Raw genomic sequence first — 19,775 nt, forward strand, 5'->3', positions numbered from 1 at the left:
ATCACATGGACACTTTCACATATTCCCAGCAAAAGTCAAATTCTCTTCACAGTCCTTCGAATCAATCATGAACTTAAGTCATATGGACATCACTAAATCATTGTACAAAGGGCATACATTGGTGAAAAAAAAAATTAAGACCAGTGCTAAGTCACATTTGGCCACATGGAGGGTTTTAGAAACAAATATGAAATAACAGAACAATTATGAAATAAAATGTTTTAAAAATAAAACAATTCACATTTTGTAAATAATTCTAATGCCAAACACTTGAGCTGTTAAACATAAACATTTTCATCACACTTGAGTCTCTTGACCATTACCTTCAGAAGCGTTGGCCACAGAATGAGCAGGCGAAAGGTTTCACACCAGCGTAAGCCACGCTACATGCAAACCTTTGTATGTTTTTTTTTAATTCCCTTCTGAGAGAATCTTTGGCCAAAATATGAGCAGATAAAGTTTTCTAATCAGTATGTGTTCTGGTGTGATGTATTAAGTCGACCTGACGAGAGAACCTATGGCCACAAACTGAACAGGCAAAAGGTTTGTCACCAGCGTGTGTTATTTTATGTTTTTTTAAATTTCCTTTCTGAGTGAATCTTTGGCCACAATCTGAACAGGCAAATGGTTTCTCACCAGTGTGTGTTCTTGTATGTCTATTTAAGCTTCCCTTCTGAGAGAATCTTTGGCCACAAACTGAGCATGCAAAAGGTTTCTCATCAGTATGTGTCTTATTGTGTATTTTTAAGCTTTCCTTACAAGAGAATCTTTGGCCACAAACTGAGCATCCAAAAGGTTTCTCACCAGTGTGTGTTCTGGTGTGAATTTTTAAGCTTAGCTTACTAGAGAACTTTTCACGACAAACTGAGCACGCAAAAGGTTTCTCACCAGTGTGTGTTCTTGTGTGTATTTTTAAGTTTCCCTTAAGAGAGAAACTTTGGCCACAATATGAACAGGCAAAAGGTTTCTCACCAGTATGTGCTGCCGTGTGGCGTATTATGTCTCCCTTACGAGAGAATCTTTGGCCACAAACTGAGCATGCAAAAGGTTTCTCACCAGTATGGGTTCTTGTGTGTATTTGTAAGTTTGCCTTAAGAGAGAAACTTTGGCCACAATCTGAACAGGCAAAAGGTTTCTCACCAGTGTGGGTTCTCGTGTGTATTTTTAAATTTGCCTTAAGAGAGAAACTTTGGCCACAATCTGAACAGATAAAAGGTTTTTCACCAGTGTGTGTTCTAGTATGTCTATTTAAGCTTCCCTTCTGAGAGAATATTTTGCCACAAACTGAGCATGCAAAAGGGTTGTCACCAGTGTGCGTACTGGTGTGGATTTTTAAGCTTAGTTTACTCGAGAACCTTTGGCCACAAACTGAGCATGCATACGGTTTCTCACCCGTGTGTGTTCTGGTGTGTATTTTCACGCTTCGCTTACTAGAGAACCTTTGTCCACAAACTGAGCATGCAAAAGGTTTCTCACCAGTGTGTGTTCTTGTGTGTGTTTTTAAGTTTGCCTTAAGAGCGAATCTTTGGCCACAGCTTGAGCAGGCAAAAGGTTTCTCACCAGTGTGTGTTCTTGTGTGTGTGTTTAAGCTTCCCTTCTGAGAGAATCTTCGGCCACAATGTGAACAGGCAAAAGGTTTCTCACCAGTATGGGTTCTGGTGTGCCGTATAAAGTCTCCCTTACGAGAGAACCTTTGGCCACAATCTGAGCAGGCAAAAGGTTTCTCAACAGTGTGGGCTCTGGTTTGAGTTACTAATCCTCCCTTCTGAAAGAATCTTTGGCGTCCTTCACCTTCAGACTCTTCATCTTCATTATCATCATCATCATCATCAGCAGCAGCAGCATGTGATGACGTGTCATCACTATCTGACAGTGGAGGTAGGAGGCCATCTCTTTGTGATGCCCCCCAATGGTCTCCATCACCTTCTGTTGTCATGTGTTGACATGACCTGCTGCTCGGCGGCTCCGCCTCTCTGCTCCCCTCACTTTGACCTTTGTCTTTATACTTTATAGGTAAAGTAGTTAATGACAACTTGCAGATATCCTGCTCCTCCTCGACTTTGATGATGTGGGTTTTTTCTCCCTCCTCTTTCATGCAGGGGTGCTCTTGCGCCTCGTCTTTTTTAACGTTGGAAGACTGAAGCTCTTCTTCCTCTTTAAAGTGGGGGATCTCTTCGTCCTCCTCTTCCTCTTTAATGCAAGGATAATCATGTTCACTATTGTCTGCAAGACAAGAAGACAAACACGTATTACAGTTCATGTTTAGAATGAAGGTAATGAGGAGAGCCAGATGAGTTAGGATTACTACATAATATTTGGCACGAGTGAATCTACTGACAAAAGAGGACTACTGGAGATCCCAAGCTAGAAATTAAAAGGCGTAATATCTATAAAACCGTGATTGCACAAAGGAAAACTTCACAGCACAAACGTGACACAAACAAATGTCACAATTTCCGGCCCATTTGGGTGCATATGGGGGGCTGGGTGACAGCATCATCATTTGAAATATTTCAGGAAATTGCAGGAAAGAACATTTTAACAACGCAAATGAAGCCCAAACGTAAAATACTATTCTCCCCCAATTTCTGCGCAGGGTGGGAACCAACTTCACACCTTAGCCAAATCATATTTTTAACTGGCACACTACAATTTGTCATTTTATTTTTTTAAATTTTTTTGTTTGTCACAGAATTAGCAAATTAGATTTCATTTTTAACTTGTGCAAAGTTTTTATGCCAGTTTCATTTTCCTTATTGCGAATTGATTGTAGATGTGACAGTATTACAGTAATTATGTTGTTTGTTGTAATGGGGATGTGTTTAGGAGATGCCCTTCCTCTTCAGAATCATGCGGTTTTTACACAGCGAAGCAGATAACAAATTTTCACCCCATGAATACTAATGTGGAACAAGGCTAAATATTTTATTCATAAATCTCTCCCCCTCTATTTTGAAATGCAACATCAGATTTGGATGGGACTTGTTTTTGGTGGACAGCTGGGGTGGTCCAGTGTCCCCCCAGGACTGGTCTGGTATCACAATAGCTAAAGAATATTTTTAAAGAACCTTTAAATTCAGGGGTGATCACAGTGAAATGTGCATATTTGAGGGGCTTTTATTTTGAAATGTCACTTCTGATTGGGTTGTGACCACTTTGGTGGACAACTTGGGTGGTCCAATGTCCTCCAGATCCGGTTTGGTAACACAATAGCAAAAGGATCATTTTTAATGACATTTTTAAAATCAGTGGTGATGACAGTGAAATAAGCATATTTCAGGTCAATTTTTTTGGGGGGGAAATGCCACATCAGATTTGGATGGGACTTGTTTTGGTGGACAGCTGGGGTGGATCAATGTCCTCCAGAACTAGTCTGGTATCATGATAGCTGAAGGATAATTTTTCATAATTTTTTTTTAAATCAGGTGTGATGACATTGAAATAGGCCTATTTCAGGAGACTTATTTCGAAATGGAACATCAGATTTGGATGGGACTAGTTTTGGTGGACAGCTGGAGGCGGTCTAGTGTAATTCACGACTGGACTGATGTTGCATTGCCAATTGGATTAGTTTTAATTGAAAATAAAATCTCAATTTACTGACATATCCATATTTCAAATACTCTTTATTTTTCAATGTATCTCAAGATTCAAATTAACCATTTTACATTCTCTCAGAAGTGGACAAGCTGCGTTTAATTTATTTATTTATCATCCGAAGCATTGACGTCCAGTTCATCGTAATGGTCTGCTTTTATTCTAAAGGGGGCTTTCGCCGTTCATCAGCGACCTATTACCGTAATGCCTGGTTAGTTAGTTAGCTAGTTAGTACAACTGGTGAAGAACAAACCTGCTCCGCGTGAGCCAACAGGAGACCTCTGGAAAACAGCGTCGTTGTCCTCTTTTGCTCCATCAAATTCCTCTTTGTATTCTGCTGTCTTTCTTGCGCACATTTTCACTTAATAATAACAACACTTGCCGCCCACACTTGATATCTATTGAGCGATGTGTTAATCGCAAACGGGTCTGTTTTGTTTTAGAGGCTAGCAAGCTAAGCTAAAACAAGCTAAGCTAGGCAGAGAAGCGCCAACGAACATCAAGATGACTTAAAGCGAAGAAGAACGGTTAACTGAAATTGTTAAAGTGTACAAAAGTACTAGTGTCTAAACGTCTGCGTTTTGCCTCTTGGGCACATGTGACACAAATTTGGGGAAAATGCAGCGCTGTGTGCGCTTAGGTGATAAATAGGAAGAGCGCAGGGTCAACGCTACGGCAAGTCCACATGAACAAACGGTGTCACGCGCGATTGTATCGCACTTCCCAGCATCCTTTGGGGCTGTCCTCTTAGTACTTCCTGCTGCATAACTGTTTCATGCTTCTGTTTGTGCGAATGTTCATTGCATGCTGAACACAGAATGACCAAGTCTTTTAGCTCACCCTACATGTTAGGACAGTACAAAGTTTCCTTTGCCTGTCTGGAGCATGCCTCGTCACGAATGTGTAATGCGTTTTAGCATTACACGCCTTTTTTTTTTTTTTAATGAATCAAACATGGATTTTCCCATCCGCATCAGTAGCTTCAACCATGAAACAGTGAAACTATAAAGAGAAGAAAGATAAGGCAGAAACAACTTACACTGTGGCTTATTAGATTGAGTGCAAACGTACACTTTGACCGCGTACACTTTGACCGCAGTGGATGTTGCGGGGCCGGTGGTCAAGGAGACGGAAGCAAATTGGAGGGATGGACAAAACCTGTGTCGGGGAGTTCGCAGCTGGAGGTGATCATGGAGGCAAGCTGATAAGACTCGGGCGAGACGACGGAGAAGTGTATTGGCTGATATTTGTGCCACTAGAAACTGAATATTTGAATTGAAGACTGAATATTTGAATTGGAGACTGGATATTTGAATTGAAGACTGAATTATTGAATTGAAAACTGAATTATTGAATTATTAATTATTCAAATATCCAGTCTTCAATTCAAATATCCAGTCTTCAATTCAAATATCCAGTCTCCAATTCAAATATCCAGTCTCCAATTCAAATATTCAGTCTCTAGTGGCGTGATATTTGTGCCACTAGGATAAGCAATGGATTCCCGGTACATCGATCTCCTTTTCGGCCAATCAGCAACTTCTTTTGGAAGGCTGTAAACTGCGTCCTGAGTTCTGCCACCCGCCATTGCAAGAATTTCTGCGTGAAGTTGGCCCCCCATTTCTTGCACAAATAGAGGGAAATAGTTTGTTTCGTTTGTGCCACGTTTGTGCTGTTAAAAGTTTCGTTTGTGCTGCTCCGGTTCGATAGATATTACACGTTTTAATTCACGCGGTGACGTCACAAACACGAACGCTCCAGCGTCAATTTTGTTTTGGATGCTGTTGAACACTAATCAGTTGAAGCACTCGTATTTGTTATTAATTCCAGGTTCTAAAATAGTTCCTGGAATGAACCGATGTTTTTGCGCATTTTACATTCTTCATGATCCTGGAAAGCAACTGTTGCTGGACAAACTTCAGGTAAACATGTCACACTCACTGTTGTAGCTTTTTTTTGCTAGCATACAGTAATCTTAAAACCTTCCTGTTTTCACTGCTGTAAATTACTTTAAATTCGGTCTTATTTCTTTTAAGTGTTGTTGTTCTACTGCTCACTCATTTATTTCATCAGTAGTCATTAAAGCTATGTGATTATTTCTTAAATTACAGCAGACGTGAGGCCGAAACATCCGTTGAACTATTTTGAAATAAAAACATTAACACACCCCTCGATGTAGCATTCCCTCATTTGAAAACAACTGAATTAATATAAAAACAGTACATGTGTGATTGATGAGAGCCTGTAGAGAAAGTTTGGGTTGAAACAATAGCTTTGTGTAAAAAAAAAAAAACACCAAACTATTTACATTGCAACAATTAAGCAATCACTGCTTTGTAAAGAACAAAGCATGGGGGAAGATCTTTGTCTTTTCTGATGCTGCTTTCACTCCACTTTCCAGGTCATTGTGCATCTCCCAGGCAAAAGCAGCCCTCCTGATGTATGCCACATCATGTCCAAGAGAATCCTGGGTCAAGCCTCTTTGAAATGCTATGTATGGGCTGATATTTGTGCCACTAGAAACTGAATATTTGAATTGAAGACTGGATATTTGAATTGAAGACTGGATATTTGAATTGAAGACTGGATATTTGAATTGAAGACTCGATATTTGAATAATTAATAATTCAATAATTCAGTTTTTAATTCAAATATTGTGAGAGTATGTAAATAGTTTGTGTATTTTTAATCATGTTTTTTATACACTATTTGTATCAATGATAATTACACACACACACTCACAGACACGAACATCATTGCTTCAGCACACATGCGCACACCCACACGCTTGTTTTAAGTTTCACTTTCCATAGGTTTCGTTTTTCTCTGAATAAAGTCCAGAGGGATGGGCGAAGAAGTCAGTGAGAGTGCGGGAGAGTGAACTGGCAAGACGTCTACTTCACTTCCTGGCTTCTCCTCCCATCGCGATGGAGAAAAGACAAAACCTTCCCTGGTTATTCCTCTGGTTCTCTGCATTTAATTCAGTCTAATGAAGGCGTCAGGACCTTTTAAACCTGACAAATATCCAGTCTTCAATTCAAATATCCAGTCTTCAATTCAAATATCCAGTCTTCAATTCAAATATCCAGTCTCCAATTTAAATATCCAGTCTCCAATTCAAATATTCAGTCTCTAGTGGCGTGATATTTGTGCCACTAGGATAAGCAATGGATTCCCGGTACATCGATCTCCTTTTCGGCCAATCAGCAACTTCTTTTGGAAAGCTGTAAACTGCGTCCTGAGTTCTGCCACCCGTCATTGCAAGAATTTCTGCGTGAAGTTGGCCCCCCATTTCTTGCAAAAATAGAGGGAAATAGTTTGTTTCGTTTGTGCTGCGTTTGTGCTGTTAAAAGTTTCGTTTGTGCTGCTCCGGTTCGATAGATATTACACGTTTTAATTCACGCGGTGACGTCACAAACACGAACGCTCCAGCGTCAGTCTGTTTTGTTTTGGATGCTGTCGAACACTAATCAGTTGAAGCACTCGTATTTGTTATTAATTCCAGGTTATAAAATAGTTCCTGGAATGAACCGATGTTTTTGCGCATTTTACATTCTTCATGATCCTGGAAAGCAACTGTTGCCGGACGAACTTCAGGTAAACATGTCACACTCGCTGTTGTAGCTTTTTTTTGCTAGCATACTGTAATCTTAAAACCTTCCTGTTTTCACTGCTGTAAATTACTTTAAATTCGGTCTTATTTCTTTTGAGTGTTGTTGTTCTACTGCTCATTCATTTATTTCATCAGTAGTCATTAAAGCTATGTGATTATTTCTTAAATTATAGCAGACGTGAGGCCGAAACATCCGTTGAACTATTTTGAAATAAAAACATTAACACACCCCTCGATGTAGCATTCCCTCATTTGAGAACAACTGAATTAATATAAAAACAGTACATGTGTGATTGATGAGAGCCTGTAGAGAAAGTTTGGGTTGAAACAATAGCTTTGTGTAAAAAAAAACAAAAAAAAAACACCAAACTATTTACATTGAACAATTAAGCAATCACTGCTTTGTGAAGAACAAAGCATGGGGGAAGATCTTTGTCTTTTCTGATGCTGCGTTCACTCCACTTTCCAGGTCATTGTGCATCTCCCAGGCAAAAGCAGCCCTCCTGCAGTATGCCACATCATGTCCAAGAGAATCCTGGGTCAAGCCTCTTTGAAATGCTATGACTGCTCTCAAAGTAAACATATTCTCTTGCAGCACCAGACTTCTGGGAATTTCAAGCAGGGCAACTTCTGTTCAACTCAAACCAAGGTCGGTGTCGATCCACTAAGCCTCTCCAGTTCTCAACTTCAGTAGTATGAAGACTGTAGCAGCATCAGACTCATCACCAAGGTCAACATCATTTTTTATATATTTTTCCCTCAGTATGAGAAGTAGTAGAGGCATCGTCAGGTCTTAAGACATGACCTACATCAGCTTTTTTGTTTTGCAGCAGAAATCCACGTTTCCCTCAATGAAGGCATGATGACGAGCAACGAAACGGTCAACATGAATGAGAAGACTTTCATGCTTGGAAAGCCCTTTTTTATGTTGTTGAACTCTGCTTCAACAGCTGCCAAACTTGCAGTGATGCTGGTACTTCGGAAGAGAGGGACCATTACGCCTGACCAGAGTGGTAAGTAACTTTCCTGTCTTATGATGTGGGGAATAATCTCAGGGAGGAAGTGGATGTTATCCCTGCCCCCCTCAGCCATGGCAAGTGACCTGATCTCCTCACATATTTCTGTCACCCACTGTTGAGCATTAGTGTGGATCTGCTGCTGATGCACCTCGACGGGTTCCTGTGCCTGAACCTCTTCATGTAGCATGCTGATACATTCTTCTTGTGCAATTTGAGCTTTTAGATATTTCTTCCACTTTTCTGATGGGAGAGGGGTTCCAGAACTGTCATTACCTTCAGATTCATTAAGTGCCACAATAGTGATGGCACGTAAAAGTTATTTTGCATGTTCCACACATTGTGACTTAAGTAGTTGTGCTAAATCTCAGAAAAAATCTTTTAACACGATGTATTTTATTTTTCAGGCGGTCCCACAGGGAGATCATATTGCTGCAGTGTGCAACATCTACCCTGACAAAACATGGCAGGTTTTCATGCTTAAAGCGCTCACTGATGTAGGTCTTCAAATCGGGATGAGCGGTAAAAGCTTTGGCCAGAGATCCAAGAATGGCAAGAGAAAAAGCACTCACTGCTTCTATTGGGGCCGGGGCACCTGCATGGATCCATTCCTTCAGCCACTATGTGATAGCACATATGCCATGCTTCTCTGACATCTGTACCAATGTCTTGTACACACAGTTGTGACTCCAGTAGTGACAGAAAAACGTGTCCAGTCCAGTGTCTTTTAATGCTACCACTGAGGTGCACTGTACATAAATAAATACATAAATGTCCTCATTTGTGACACAAACTTACATCTCTCTCTGCAGTGATGCGCATTTCAGCAACCTTACACGCGCAAGGTCGATGATTGTGTCCATTTGGAGAAGCGGCTGGATGAATTCTAAATGACCTAAAATAATTTCTAATTGAAAAACGGTAGCAACACAATACAAGTTCTTAAGGCCCAAAACAACACAATCGACAACTAGTTCAACCAAAAAGCGGATGTTTTTACAGCAAAAATGAAAGTTAGAAAAGTTATAAAATTTCAGGGCGTGGGGACTTGCTGGCTTATGCCACTAGAAATTGAAACAGGCATTATCAATAAAACTGAATTGTGATTTGCATTCCTGTCTTTATAGACTCATCACTCGTGGTCATGTCTGTCGAAGTAATTTTAATTAAAAAAAAAAATCAGGCTTTGCTTTTTAATTGTATGTCGTTCAACAGAAAGAAGAAAACCAACTCATGAAACAGGCGTCGACAAAGATGATGGTGCCCTTCCTTATTTTAATACTATATTTTGTTGCAAAACATGTTGGCAATCAGGACAAATTTTGGTAACTTTCACTGGACTTCTGCACCTGTCAGCAGGAAAATGGGCCGCTCTTATTCATCAAACTGCCCTAGTTGTCTCCAGTTTGGAGGGTGCTTTCTCCAGACAGCATATAACCTGGAATTAATAAGAAAACAAGTGATTCGTGTGATTCACTGAGCGTGGTAGCACGACACCTCCCTCCTTGTTCGAACGACGGCATGAAGACTGACGTCGCAGCTCGAGTGGTTGTGACGTCACAGTTAGAAATGAAAAAGTGTAATATATCTAGAACTGAAGCGGCACAAATGAAAATTTTGACAGCACAAACGTAGCACAAAAGAATGGCACCACTTCCGGCCCATTTGGATAAAAGTACCAACATTGCAGTCCTGCAGACCTGTGGCATGACTCATCTTCAGACTGCTGCTCAAGGACTGAGCCTTCCTGACTCGACTTGCCTCCGACCAATCCAGAATGCATTTCAGTGTCCATCTGCATTTAAAAAGCGTTTACTTTGAAAGCAGTCATAGCATTTCAAAGAGGCTTGACCCAGGATTCTCTTGGACATTATGTGGCATACTGCAGGAGGACTGCTTTTGCCTGGGAGATGCACAATGACCTGGAAAGTGGAGTGAACGCAGCATCAGAAAAGACAAAGATCTTCCCCCATGCTTTGTTCTTTACAAAGCAGTGATTGCTTAATTGTTGCAATGTAAATAGTTTGGTGTTTTTTTTTTTTTTACACAAAGCTATTGTTTCAACCCAAACTTTCTCTACAGGCTCTCATCAATCACACATGTACTGTTTTTATATTAATTCAGTTGTTCTCAAATGAGGGAATGCTACATCGAGGGGTGTGTTAATGTTTTTATTTCAAAATAGTTCAACGGATGTTTCGGCCTCACGTCTGCTATAATTTAAGAAATAATCACATAGCTTTAATGACTACTGATGAAATAAATGAATGAGCAGTAGAACAACAACACTTAAAAGAAATAAGACCGAATTTAAAGTAATTTACAGCAGTGAAAACAGGAAGGTTTTAAGATTACAGTATGCTAGCAAAAAAAAGCTACAACAGCGAGTGTGACATGTTTACCTGAAGTTCGTCCGGCAACAGTTGCTTTCCAGGATCATGAAGAATGTAAAATGCGCAAAAACATCGGTTCATTCCAGGAACTATTTTATAACCTGGAATTAATAACAAATACGAGTGCTTCAACTGATTAGTGTTCGACAGCATCCAAAACAAAACAGACTGACGCTGGAGCGTTCGTGTTTGTGACGTCACCGCGTGAATTAAAACGTGTAATATCTATCGAACCGGAGCAGCACAAACGAAACTTTTAACAGCACAAACGCAGCACAAACGAAACAAACTATTTCCCTCTATTTTTGCAAGAAATGGGGGGCCAACTTCACGCAGAAATTCTTGCAATGACGGGTGGCAGAACTCAGGACGCAGTTTACAGCTTTCCAAAAGAAGTTGCTGATTGGCCGAAAAGGAGATCGATGTACCGGGAATCCATTGCTTATCCTAGTGGCACAAATATCACGCCACTAGAGACTGAATATTTGAATTGGAGACTGGATATTTAAATTGGAGACTGGATATTTGAATTGAAGACTGGATATTTGAATTGAAGACTGGATATTTGAATTGAAGACTGGATATTTGTCAGGTTTAAAAGGTCCTGACGCCTTCATTAGACTGAATTAAATGCAGAGAACCAGAGGAATAACCAGGGAAGGTTTTGTCTTTTCTCCATCGCGATGGGAGGAGAAGCCAGGAAGTGAAGTAGACGTCTTGCCAGTTCACTCTCCCGCACTCTCACTGACTTCTTCGCCCATCCCTCTGGACTTTATTCAGAGAAAAACGAAACCTATGGAAAGTGAAACTTAAAACAAGCGTGTGGGTGTGCGCATGTGTGCTGAAGCAATGATGTTCGTGTCTGTGAGTGTGTGTGTGTAATTATCATTGATACAAATAGTGTATAAAAAACATGATTAAAAATACACAAACTATTTACATACTCTCACAATATTTGAATTAAAAACTGAATTATTGAATTATTAATTATTCAAATATCGAGTCTTCAATTCAAATATCCAGTCTTCAATTCAAATATCCAGTCTTCAATTCAAATATCCAGTCTTCAATTCAAATATTCAGTTTCTAGTGGCACAAATATCAGCCCATACATAGCATTTCAAAGAGGCTTGACCCAGGATTCTCTTGGACATGATGTGGCATACATCAGGAGGGCTGCTTTTGCCTGGGAGATGCACAATGACCTGGAAAGTGGAGTGAAAGCAGCATCAGAAAAGACAAAGATCTTCCCCCATGCTTTGTTCTTCACAAAGCAGTGATTGCTTAATTGTTGCAATGTAAATAGTTTGGTGTTTTTTTTTTTTACACAAAGCTATTGTTTCAACCCAAACTTTCTCTACAGGCTCTCATCAATCACACATGTACTGTTTTTATATTAATTCAGTTGTTTTCAAATGAGGGAATGCTACATCGAGGGGTGTGTTAATGTTTTTATTTCAAAATAGTTCAACGGATGTTTCGGCCTCACGTCTGCTGTAATTTAAGAAATAATCACATAGCTTTAATGACTACTGATGAAATAAATGAGTGAGCAGTAGAACAAATAATAATAATAATAATAATATTCCCTTTTTTAGTCACACAATGGGGAAATTCGAGATTCGAACCCAAGCCTCCTGGGGAGACTGGGACCTGAACGCGGCGCCTTCGACCACTCGGCCATCCTGACCAACAACACTTAAAAGAAATGAGACCGAATTTAAAGTAATTTACAGCAGTGAAAACTAAGGTTTTAAGATTACAGTATGCTAGCAAAAAAAAGCTACAACAGCGAGTGTGACATGTTTACCTGAAGTTCGTCCGGCAACAGTTGCTTTCCAGGATCATGAAGAATGTAAAATGCGCAAAAACATCGGTTCATTCCAGGAACTATTTTAGAACCTGGAATTAATAACAAATACGAGTGCTTCAACTGATTAGTGTTCGACAGCATCCAAAACAAAACAGACTTCTTTTTTTTTTTTTTAAACAAAACAGACTGACGCTGGAGCGTTCGTGTTTGTGACGTCACCGCGTGAATTAAAAGGTGTAATATCTATCGAACCGGAGCAGCACAAACGAAACTTTTAACAGCACAAACGCAGCACAAACGAAACAAACTATTTCCCTCTATTTTTGCAAGAAATTGGGGGGCCAACTTCACGAGAAATTCGTGCAATGGCGGCTGGCAGAACTCAGGACGCAGTTTACAGCCTTCCAAAAGAAGTTGCTGATTGGCCGAAAAGGAGATCGATGTACCGGGAATCCATTGCTTATCCTAGACCTAGAGGCACCACTGTGGCGTGATATTTGTGCCACTAGAGACTGAATATTTGAATTGGAGACTGGATATTTGAATTGAAGACTGGATATTTGAATAATTAATAATTCAGTCTTCAATTCAAGTATCCAGTCTTCAATTCAAATTTCCAGTCTCCAATTCAAATACCCAGTCTTCAATTCAAATATTCAGTCTCTAGTGGCACAAATATCAGCCCATACACAAATATCAGTCCATCCACATCGCCCCGCTTTCCAAGGGCTGCAAGTTGGTTTGCTCCAGTGTTACTCTCGCCACTGCAGCTCAGATGTGTTTTTTTTTTAACTTTAACATTTGCACATCATACAAAGAGTCTTAAATCAACAATAGCTGTGCAATTAATCAAAAAATACATTATTCTTGAATAGTAATCAAGTAAGCAATAAACACTGCAGCTCAAATGTTCGTCCAAAACTCGTCGCACGGCGTCGTAAAATGCACTTCCGGCTAAAAAAAAATGCTGAGTAAATAGGCGCACGCGCCCTCCAGTGGACAACTAACGTAAATTTACATGGTCAAGCGTTGGCTTGTAACATTTAAGTAGGCGGCCTTATCTATATGTTCTGTGGTCAAAACAGAAACAAGGATATATACAATTTATTTAATTGTCATTAATTATCCTCCCTTGCTTTTTTTGCACGAAGCGCTGTTGCAAAATGATTTTCTAAGAGGAAAGGCGCAAAGGATGCCGCTCCCACTCGCATGACTGTTTGTTCAAGTGGAATTGCCGTAGTTTTTCCGCTGCGCTGTCCTTACTTTTTACCGAAGCGCACGCAGCACTGTATTTTCCCCAAATTTGTTTCACATGTGCTCACAAAACTAAACGAAGACGTCAATCGCTACTTTTTTAGACATGAACATCTTATGTTAAACCTTCTTCCTCGCTTTAAGTCGTCTCGATGCCCGTTGGAGATTCTCGGCCTAGTTAGCTTAGCTTACTAGCTGCTAACAAAGAGACGGGTTCGCCAACAACACATCGCTCAGCAGAGAGCGTGTTGTGATTATTTTATGAAAATGTGCGCAAGAAAGACATCAGAATACGAGGAGGAACTTGGTGGCGCTGAAGAGGACAGCGACGCTGTTTTCAAGAAGTCTGTTGGCTCACACGGAGCAGGTTTGTAGTTCATCACTTGTTCTAACGATCTCTAGTATTATTTGGAGTCGTGCATCAAAAGGTCGACCGTCGTTCATCGCTACATTTTCCTGCCTCCGAATGCATTTTAATTTGGTCCAGTTGAGTCAAGTCATTTAAATTACACTTCAATGCCATAGAATGATTAATATTTACACGCGAACAAAATCGTTTTAAGCTAATATAAGAGTGAGAATTAATGCATTTATGAATTAAATGATAAATGAGCCTAAGGAGAGTATCTGAGGTACATTGGTATCATAATTAGTATCTGTACATAATTGCATGTGTATATTTTTTCTTATTTCATGGTGTAAATTGTGGGATTATTATTATTATTGCTGCCGCCAAATTATTAAATACTTGATTGTAAGCACATTGATGCCAAATCAATTTTAAATAAAACAAATAAATACAGAACATAAACATATCCCAAAAAGCCCCACACAAGATCTAATGTTGCTAGCGAACGCTAACGTTCCTGAAAATAAAACGAATAGGCACACCGCACAGACATAATGCGTAATTGGCGTATAGGCAGGGCTGGCCCTGCTTAGGGCGATTTTGACAATTTTAAGTTGGTGAAAAGTAAAATGTTAAACGCTTTCTGTCGATGGCAACCTTTGTTTCCATTGTTGCCACGATGTGCGGCACATCCGCAGAAACTCGGGAAGTTTTTTTCTTTTTTTTTTTTTTTATATTCAACCAAAGAACAAGTACAGAACAGAATGTTTGTTTAACTGACATATTCGGAAGGTGAAATAACATATTGGTGCACAACAGAGAGAAAAAATAAATTAATGCCAGGGGTTTCACGTATATTAAAAAATAACCAAAAATATATATAGAAATTTATATAATGGCTTTCACATTCATTGAAATAAATTAAAAGTATTTTAATTATGTTACTAGAGTCATTAAAAAGTTTATAAGAAACAATATCAATGTGGATGTGATAAAAGGTTTGTTTATGATTGCCATACTGCCATTTATGAATAAAATATTTAGCCCCAAGTATTAGCAAATTATGTAAAAAGCATCTTCAACAGCACACTTTTGAAAAAAAAAAGAAAAATATTTTGTGCATATTTTTATTTAAATTAAAATGTGTGCAATGTCTAAATAACCGTTTTATTATTTTTATTTATTATTTCCAGTGCTTATGTCAGTATGAGGACAAGAAATAACTTACTAGGGCTGCACGACTTTGAAAAAAAACAAACTGACTTTTCAGACCAATATTGCGATTGCGATTCGATATGCTTTTTTTGCATCTTACATGTTAAAATTTCTACGACTGTACAAATAATTAAAAATAGGCTCCCGCCCAAAATGCATCAGTCATTGGATTTGCTTGTGCCAAATATTAAGTAGTAATCTTAACTCATCTGACTCTCCTCATAACCATTATAAATATGAACTGAAATACCATGTTTGTCTTCTTGTGTCTTGCAGACATCTGTGAATATGTTCATCCTCACATTAAAGAGGAAGAGGAGGATGAAGAGATCTCCCACTTTATAGAGGAGCAGTCTCCAAATGTTATAAAAGTGGAGGTGCAAGAGCACCCCTTCATGAAAGAGGAGGGAGAAGAACCCCACATAATCAAAGTCAAGGAGGAACATGATATCTGCAAGATGCCATCAACTAATGCACCTTTGAAGAGAAAAGATGAAGGTCAAAGTGAAGGGAGCAGAGGGGCACCCAGCAGCAGCTCATGTCAACACACGACAACAGAAGGTGACGGAGACCACAGTGGGGAATCACAAAGAGACGGCCTCCTACCTCCACTGTCAGATAGTGATGACATGTCATCACATGGTGCTGCTGCTGCTGCTGCTGCTGATGATGATGATGATGATGATGATGATGATGTTGATGAAAAAGAGTCTCGTAAGGGAGACTTTATACGTCACACCGGAACACACGCTAGTGAGAAACCTTTTGCCTGTTCAGATTGTTGCCAAAGGTTCTCTCACAAGTCGACCTTAGAAATACACACCAGAACACACACTGGTGAGAAACCTTTTATATGTTCATATTGTGGCCAAAGTTTCTCTCTGAAGGCAAATTTAAAAATACACACAAGAACACACACTGGTGAGAAACCTTTTGCATGCTCAGTTTGTGGCCAAAGGTTCTCTCGTAACCTAAGTTTGAAAATACACACCAGAACACACACTGGTGAGAAACCATTTACCTGTTCATATTGTGGCCAAAGTTTCTCTCTTAAGGCAAATTTAAAAATACACACAAGAACTCACACTGGTGAGAAACCTTTTGCATGCTCAGTTTGTGGCCAAAGGTTTTCTCGTAAATTAAGCTTGAAAAGACACACCAGAACACACACTGGTGAGAAACCTTTTGCCTGTCAAGATTGTGGCCAAAGATTCTCTCAGAAGGGAAATTTAAAAAAACATAAGATGATACACACTGGTGAGAAAACATTTGCCTGCTCAGTCTGTGGCCAATGCTTCTCACGGAGGGAAATGGACAAGAGACACAAGTGTGCTGGTGACAATTGCAATAATCAAAAAGCATGAAATGAAAATGTTCATGTGTTTACCATGGGAATTATTTGCAAAATTGGCATTGTTGTAATCTATGTAGCATATTTTATTTTAATTTATTGTATTTGTATCTAAAATCCTCCATGTGGACCAGGCGTGGGCAAACTACGGCCCGGGGGCCACATGTTAAACATTTTAATCTGGCCCGTCGAACTTGAAAAAAATTAAATGAATAAACCTTGTTAATGTTTTATTTTCTAAATACTGTGGTATGTCAAAGACGTGTATATTGTTGTAATGCTTTTGTTCACTTTCATTTGAAATTAAATTTATTTATTTACTCCAATGAGGTGAGGTGACCAAAACACTCCATTCATCTACTTCTGGTCCAGCCCCTATGTCAAATTTTAGAACCCATTGTGGCCTGCCAATCAAAAAGTTTGCCCATTCCTGATGTGGACGAATGTGGTGAATGAGCACTGGTCCTAAATTTTTCTAACCAATGTATACCCTTTGTACAATGTTTTAGTGATGTCCATATAAAGTAAGTTCATGATTGATTCAAAGGACTGTGAAGAGAATTTGACTTTTGACGGGAATATGTGAAAAGTGTCCATGTTATTCTGAATGAAATAGAAATCATCAAAGAGTGTGTCTTCTTTGTCAATGAAATCGGCTCATTAAGTTGACTTTGTTGAAGCTATTCCGTGTATCCTGAGTTGCTTTTATTTTGTTGTTCTTGTATTTTCTGTTCTCATATACATGTTTGTCATGTTATTTTTTTTTTGCCTCTATACTTTCTCGCTTTGTTCTGCTTTTTTTTGTTTTTGACATGATAAATATATTTGTTTCTACTTGGCATTGAGAACATATTTAATAAAATTGTTGTTCAATGATTAAACCAAACAAGCAAACACCATCCAATGTTTTATTCCGCTTCAAAGGACATGTGAGCATGAAATTTCAAATAAAATCTTCAAATTGTGTTCAGTCATGGTACAAATAGATAGGCGGTGCGGCTGGGCGATATGACCTCAAATCAATATCGCGGGAAATTGGGCAATTTTACCTCGATAACGATAAATGCACGATAAATTTCCCCCATGGACTAAAATAAAAATAAATGCAGGAAATGCATATTGACAAACTGGTACACATTACTTTCAATGAAAAATAAAAGTACAAAAATCATTTGTATAAACATTCCAAATAGCTTGCTTTGCATGACTTGAACAATGTCACAAAGAAAAAGGGTACCTCTTGCAAAATCTTTTTCTGCAAATAGATTGCGCCAAGATTCTTTCATGTTGTAAATAATGGCAAATAAAAAAAATGCTAAAGAAAATGTCAATGCAAGACAAATAAACAAGTGTGCATGTGCCCTCTCGAGTACTCTGGTGCGCGGTCGCCACTTGTCATCTATGTAATGCAGAGTCAGGCTCAAACAGGGATCCATGTTGCGACCCGACCACAAGTCGGATGTACATGCAAAATGCTTGACATGTCTAAGCTCCCGGCCCGATGTAGTCCATCTCGGGAAATACGGCTTTCATGAAGCATTTAAATCCTGTGCGCGCCACTGTAACTAGAGGAGCTTTATCTTTAGCTCTGTGCTAGGCTATCGCGTCCACCTCTGAGACGTTCTCTCGTATGGTGTCGCCTCCATTAATGGGCTGTTGTCACTTGTCCAACCTTGCTTCTTACTTTGAACTTTCAGCACAGCATGGTTGTGTTGTGGGTGGTGAAAAAGCTTCTGGATTTGAATCGCCAGCTAAGACAGAGACGTCTGTTTTCTTTCTTGATCAGACTGATGGAGTCACGTGACTAGAGGCGCTGAAGCGGTCTTAAAGGGGCATGAACATTGCCGCAGACAGAAAAGGCTTTTCTTTTTTTTCAACACCGAATTAACCGACATGGGCAAAATTATTTCGGTCATTGTAATAAATTTCGGTAACGGTAAATTTTCGGTTTATCGCCCAGCCCTAATAGGTGGGTGTGGCTATACTCTTGAACAATTTCCCCCAAAATAATACACAAAATAAAACTCTTATTGTAGAAAAGGCTGCTCAGAGACTGTGACAGCGGCTCCTTTAAGAGGGCGGAGTTTAGTGCTCCAACTCACGTGCGTGGGCGTGGTGCGTATATAAGAAGGAGGAAGAGGGGAGAATCGTGTCAGTCTGTCTATCGAGCTAAGTTTGAGTTGTAGTCCACATTTATCCTGCTTTGAGTTGTGCGTGAGACAAGTAAGTTACAGCATTAATACCACTGTTTGTTTGTCTGTACAATCCACGTTTCACTGCTAATTAGTAACATGCAATGTTCAATGTTTATTATTTTCCTTTTAGAACCACACGAATAGAGCGTTTGAAGCGTCAAGAAATGTGTGCTTTGACTGCAACTTTATTAAAAGACCTGAACCACAAGACCATACCCTCATTATTGGAGTTCTAACCGGACTCTCAACAGCGATTTGCATACTCCTCCCAGCACTAGTCAGTTACATATTTTTCAATGGTGCTTCGAGCCGGATGGCAAATCGCTGTTTGAAGATGCAGGACTCAGAATTAGCAGCACCTGGCGGCAAACCCAAACGATTGACATTGGTGCCTTCCTATATGTCTGATTATGACTTAAGTGGGCCAGGTGCGCTGAGTAAATTCCGAAGACCAGCTGCTCCTACTAGAGCATTACCAGAGGAGCACGTAGCTACGGAGCGCTCAACTAGTAGATCCCCATCACCACCGGCTAGCCAGGGCCTTGACACGGGAAATTTGGGGGATGTTGAGCACAAGCAGGGGTCTCAGCACTTTATGTTGCAACCCACCAGGGGGCAGGATTTCAACCCACCCAGTGAGTTTAATGCCGCCCTTAAAGAGATGCGCCAAGAAAATGCTGAACTCCGCAAACAGTTTCAGAGCCTGATGACTGCCTTGCAGTCTAATCCTCCTCCTCCTACCCTCCCCCCTCCAGGCACATACCGCAGTGGGTTTGACGGAGGCAATCAGCGCCCGACCAGAAGCCAACTGGACAATCCAGCCCACTCACAGCTTCAAGATCAGGCACGCGGGTCGTCCGGAAACCTGGTACAGGACTTCTCACAAGTCAAAGTTTCACAGCCACCCGCAGATCAAGGATATAGTCCATACTACGCAGCCACACCCCCGCAATGTGCGTCTCGTGCTGACATGTATGGC

At 39.9% G+C, this 19,775-nt stretch overlaps 1 protein-coding gene, 2 long non-coding RNA genes and 1 pseudogene across 7 annotated transcripts; 2 read left to right on the plus strand and 2 right to left on the minus strand.

Annotated features, from left to right (window-relative positions):
• Positions 1 to 4,492, minus strand: LOC148341955 (uncharacterized; annotated as a pseudogene). Its single transcript, XR_015842169.1, has 2 exons — positions 3,851 to 4,492; positions 1 to 2,223 (listed from the first exon to the last, which is right to left on the minus strand). The product of XR_015842169.1 is annotated as an uncharacterized LOC148341955 (transcript).
• A 1,681-nt stretch (positions 4,493 to 6,173) lies between these two features.
• LOC148341956 (uncharacterized) lies at positions 6,174 to 9,302 on the plus strand. Of its 2 annotated transcripts, none has more exons than XR_015842185.1 (4): positions 6,174 to 7,194; positions 7,806 to 7,940; positions 8,041 to 8,223; positions 8,634 to 9,302. It is a non-coding gene; the product is annotated as an uncharacterized LOC148341956 (long non-coding RNA). The 2 variants fall into 2 exon arrangements; XR_015842184.1 differs by having other exon boundaries at positions 8,044 to 8,223.
• A 179-nt stretch (positions 9,303 to 9,481) lies between these two features.
• Positions 9,482 to 11,649, minus strand: LOC148341957 (uncharacterized). 3 transcript variants are annotated; one of them, XR_015842183.1, is made up of 3 exons: positions 10,629 to 11,649; positions 9,927 to 10,148; positions 9,482 to 9,664 (listed from the first exon to the last, which is right to left on the minus strand). It is a non-coding gene; the product is annotated as an uncharacterized LOC148341957 (long non-coding RNA). The 3 variants fall into 3 exon arrangements; XR_015842182.1 differs by having other exon boundaries at positions 9,910 to 10,148; XR_015842181.1 differs by having other exon boundaries at positions 9,482 to 10,148.
• A 2,021-nt stretch (positions 11,650 to 13,670) lies between these two features.
• LOC148341958 (uncharacterized) lies at positions 13,671 to 17,567 on the plus strand. Its single transcript, XM_088288737.1, has 2 exons — positions 13,671 to 14,053; positions 15,527 to 17,567. Exons 1-2 carry the CDS (start codon positions 13,948 to 13,950, stop codon positions 16,612 to 16,614), a joined length of 1,194 nt encoding a protein of 397 aa, XP_088144863.1. The 5' UTR covers positions 13,671 to 13,947; the 3' UTR covers positions 16,615 to 17,567.
• The last annotated feature ends 2,208 nt before the right edge of the window (positions 17,568 to 19,775 follow it).

Source organism: Idiotropiscis lumnitzeri, chromosome 2, assembly GCF_059441095.1.
Source record: "Idiotropiscis lumnitzeri isolate Australia: NSW breed Sydney's pygmy pipehorse chromosome 2, RoL_Ilum_1.0, whole genome shotgun sequence".
NCBI classification, from domain to species: domain Eukaryota; kingdom Metazoa; phylum Chordata; class Actinopteri; order Syngnathiformes; family Syngnathidae; genus Idiotropiscis; species Idiotropiscis lumnitzeri.